The 4,288-nt window shown below is 32.4% G+C and overlaps 2 protein-coding genes across 8 annotated transcripts in view; one reads left to right on the forward strand and one right to left on the reverse strand.

Annotated features, from left to right (window-relative positions):
- LOC105556054 (putative nuclease HARBI1) overlaps positions 1 to 1,839 on the forward strand; it is a 6,902-nt gene extending 5,063 nt beyond the window's left edge. For 3 of the 7 annotated variants that reach the window (XM_012003116.1, XM_012003118.1, XM_012003117.1), the window contains exons 3-6: positions 250 to 365; positions 526 to 668; positions 733 to 901; positions 1,177 to 1,839. In XM_012003116.1, coding sequence (XP_011858506.1) covers positions 250 to 365; positions 526 to 668; positions 733 to 901; positions 1,177 to 1,824 — 1,076 coding nt within the window. In that variant the 3' untranslated portion in view covers positions 1,825 to 1,839. Of the gene's footprint in view, positions 1 to 8; positions 366 to 525; positions 669 to 732; positions 902 to 1,176 lie in introns of those variants that run through there. The other 4 variants (XM_012003121.1, XM_012003120.1, XM_012003119.1 and 1 more) reach the window with 4 other exon arrangements.
- Positions 1,840 to 1,844: 5 nt separating this feature from the next.
- Positions 1,845 to 4,270, reverse strand: LOC105556053. The gene is made up of 4 exons (XM_012003115.1): positions 4,023 to 4,270; positions 3,427 to 3,541; positions 3,104 to 3,234; positions 1,845 to 2,759 (listed from the first exon to the last, which is right to left on the reverse strand). Exons 1-4 carry the CDS (start codon positions 4,114 to 4,116, stop codon positions 2,206 to 2,208), a joined length of 894 nt encoding a protein of 297 aa, XP_011858505.1. The 5' UTR covers positions 4,117 to 4,270; the 3' UTR covers positions 1,845 to 2,205.
- Between the last annotated feature and the right edge of the window lie 18 nt (positions 4,271 to 4,288).

Below are 4,288 nucleotides of genomic sequence, written 5' to 3' on the forward strand. Positions count from 1 at the left end.
ATAGCGTTTTTCACTGGTTGCACTAGTGCGCACTGAGTGCGCACTAGTCAAGAGCAGCGTGTTTCACTGAGCTTTTCGGTGCGCACGGAGGCGGTGCGCACTGTTTCACTGGAAAACTTGGTGTCGAGTTTTTGCATTTTAGTGCAGAAACTCGGCACGAGCCCCAAGAGACGGTGTCGATCTAGTGCAATATGGCAGCGCGGGATATTAATACCAATTTTGAAGCTCAATTAGCACTTCATCTGCTAGATGTGCTATCCTCATCATCATCTAGTAGTGACGAAGAACTTTGGAATGATGAATCACGAAAAATTCCAAAAATCGAAAACTTTATTGATGTGATTCATAATCTTATGGATAAGGAGGTTAAGTATATGTATTTTCATTAGTACATATATGTCATCAGATTATATTGTATTATATAAAGAAATTAATACATGTATGTTACGTGCTATACAGTATTAATAGATTTCCTTTATTTGTGTAAGATAGAGAAATAATATATACAATAATTATGTATTACAGTTTAAAAGTCATTTTCGAGTGTCAAGAACAACAGCCTACAAACTAATAGATGCTTATTCAATTTCGCAATTTTATCCTTCTGATCGGACTCACGGAGGTAGTGAAATTATTTCTGCTGAACTGGATGTATTATCATTTTTGTGGTAAGTCAATATAATGCAAGTACCTTGGTTTTATACATATATCTCTCCTATATATAATATATAGGTTCGCTGGAAATAAAGTATGTCTCAGAGATGTCTCTCAAAGATTCGGGGTATGTCCTGCAACAACTTTCAGGCAAAATGAACGAGTAGTAAATTTTTTAATTGATATGGCTCCAATAATAATCAAGTTTCCTGAGAATAAGGAACACTCCGCAAACGAGTTCTTACAAGTATGTTGATGCAATGTTATATTTATATGTTACACAAAAAGATATTGTGTGCAGGGTGTCCCACAACTCACGACCGTTATTAAAATTTCGTACATAATAACAACTATATCAAGAAATATGTACACTTAATATTTAATATAACAGAAGGAAAAAGGATTTATAAGAATCAAGCGCGAGAATGGATACGAAAATTAATACGTCAAAATACTTTTACTAAAACAGAATTACATGTTTCATGTTTCAAAACATTCGCGTAATGTACATATAATTTTAAGATTGCAGGTTTTCCTAATGTACTGGGCTGCATTGATGGTACGTCAATTAAAGTGATAACACCAGCACATAAAATTAGATCTACTTATGTGAACAGACATGACATACCGTCTATTACTCTACAAGGCATATGCGATGCTAGAAAAAGGTTTATTGATGTCTTTACTGGTGTTCCAGCGAAGATCCACGATTCACGTGTTTTAAAGCTGTCGGATATTAATGAAAATTTACCAGCAATATGTGAAGGCAAATATCATTTACTGGGAGATGCAGCATACTCTATAAGAGAATGGCTATTGATTCCCTATAGAGATTACGGAAATCTAACGAATAAACAACGTGAATTCAATAAACGGTTCTGTGCGACACGAGTATTGATCGAAAATACATTCGGATTGTTAAAAGCTCGTTTTCGACAACTTACGGAATTACATCTTCACAGTATTGATAAAATATCAAAATTTATTATTTCTTGTTGTGTTTTACACAACTTATGTATTGATAACGACGATGATATTAATTTGGAATTCGAAGATGTCATAGATGATAATGAAGAATTAAATGATGTTGTTCGAGAAGAGCAAGAAGCTTTACTTCGAAGATTGGGAGAAATTAAAAGAAATGCATTGTTGGAGGTACTGTTTCCGTGAAATAAAATTCAATACAATATACGAAAAATTACCGTTTATTTATCCTTCGCACATAAGAAAAATAACTTTCTTAATATTCATACGTATTCGACTGTTTATCTTATATTTGTGAATCACTTTTTAACGTTTAAATTATTTCATGAACATGCAACAGAACATTTATTTTATAACTTCTTAAAAAATTACTTAAAATTTATAAACTTTATAATTATAATAATCTCTTGTAATGCTAAGATAACGAAAAAAAACTAATTAATACTTCTAAGCATTGCAACAGTTTGACCGGAGAGCGTCCAGATGAGAGCGTCCATTTTTCTTCAGTTCCATTTTTATACTTTTTTCGATGTCTTTATTTATTTAGCTTGACATTTCTTCCCTTTATTACTCTGTTTCCTTCTTACCGAATAGCTCACGTATCAAGTTCATTTTTTCTTGATGCCGCTTTTCTTTTGCAGCTTCCTTTTTTTCATAATATTCCCATCTTTTATCCTGAGTAATCTTTCTAGCCTTTATCACCTCCGACGACTTTTCAGTGACATCTGTTGTAGGCCCAATCTTACAAGTTTTTTCCGACAACATTTGTGCAGCATCTAATTTGGGATACTTAACATTTCTGGCACTTCGCAGAACCTCAGGTTCAATGCTGTCATCTGAACGGGCAATTTTTTTCAACTGTTCTTCAAATGGTACCTCCTCTCTGGAGCTACCAGATTTGCTATTATTCTCCACTGCCTTTTTTTTCCTCTTGAGAATAGTTTTGTATCGATTCTCAATCTGTATCGGAGTTTTTGAAATATTCAACATTTCTGTCATATCTTTTGATATTTGTAACCACATCTGTTTTTTTGTTTTGAATCTTTTCATAGGACCAATATTGCCCAAGTATGTTTCATACTTATCCAACATGAACGATGTTGCTGAATTGGTCCAGAAATCTAATTAACACAATAACATACTAGTAAGAATATTCATAAAAGTCGCCTGTGGTAATTAACAACATCAATAATTTTTATTGACCGCAACTGGCGATTAAAATTCTTATTGCGAAAAATATTACCCCAACCAGGATTCGAACCTGGGACCTCCCTCAATCCGTGACGGGCGTCTTAGCCAGCTCGACCACTGGGGCTGTGGTAATACTATTCGCAATAAGACGTATATTATTAAGATGTTGTTTACGCGTCTATTTCGACTTTTCAGAAACTGTGCGTCGATACGGGTTGTCGACTGCGCAGTGAACTGTCGATACGCGATAGCACAATTAAGGAAATACATTTACCGCAACTTTTGTCAACATGCTCCGATTCGAATTTTGAATGTGTACCATCGTTCTCTTTATTTTGCTCAGTTAATAATTGATCATTGTGGTCTAAATTACGAAGCAAGTTAGAATGGAATATCAACTGTTCTCTGTAATAAAACACATATTCTTACATGTATCATTCTTTACTTTTTATTGTATTAATATGTATATTTCATTTTAATTACATAAGACTTCGGTTATTTCAATGAAAAGAAAAGAAAAGATAATTGTATAAAATTATTTTTTTATTAATAACAAAACATTGATCTATACAAAAACTTGACTACATTTTTACTTACTTATTTTCAATTATCCGACATATTTCCCGAATTTCGTGACCTTGATCACCGTCTAATATAAACAATCCTTTTTTTATCAGGAGTTCTATATACTGTTTACTGTAGATATCATCGTCTAAAAGTGATCAGAGTGTACAAATTTATCACTGTTTTTCTATTTTTTAAATATATTTTTAAATGATTGAAATATATTTTGCAAGTATGAAACATTTTTGTAAAAAATACACATTTCTTGTAAAAAATTACTATTTGAGCAATTTCCGTTCAGAGGATCAAACCAAGATGTACCATGTTTGTAATTATATTTCAAGAAAACTACAAAACATATACTAAATAACATTTCTTTAGTCTTTGACGTTGAAAGAAAACGTTGAAAAGACTAAAGAAATGTTATTTAGTATATGTTTTGTAGTTTTCTTGAAATATAATTACAAACATGGTACATCTTGGTTTGATCCTCTGAACGGAAATTGCTCAAATAGTAATTTTTTACAAGAAATGTGTATTTTTTACAAAAATGTTTCATACTTGCAAAATATATTTCAATCATTTAAAAATAGATTCTACAATAGATAAACTCAAAATATAATACATACTTGTTAGTTTATTGTAAAGTCCCACTTCGCTTGGTTGCAGTTTTATTGTTAGCAACTTATCATTCACTTTAAAATTAACTTCAAATTCTCCCATTATAACAAATTCGTACGTAGAAAGGTTAAAAACGAAAAAACGTGACACTTGATCTGCGTCAAATGTTTAACTGGGAGTGCAAGAAACTCGCACTTTCAGAAACATCGTGCAATATCGGTGCGCACTTGTGCAATTTCAGTGCGCACTCAGTTCCTTCCAGTGAAAAACGCTA

Source organism: Vollenhovia emeryi, unplaced genomic scaffold (genome assembly GCF_000949405.1).
Source record: "Vollenhovia emeryi isolate VEMERY1.0 unplaced genomic scaffold, V.emery_V1.0 DF940399.1, whole genome shotgun sequence".
Lineage (NCBI taxonomy): Eukaryota > Metazoa > Arthropoda > Insecta > Hymenoptera > Formicidae > Vollenhovia > Vollenhovia emeryi.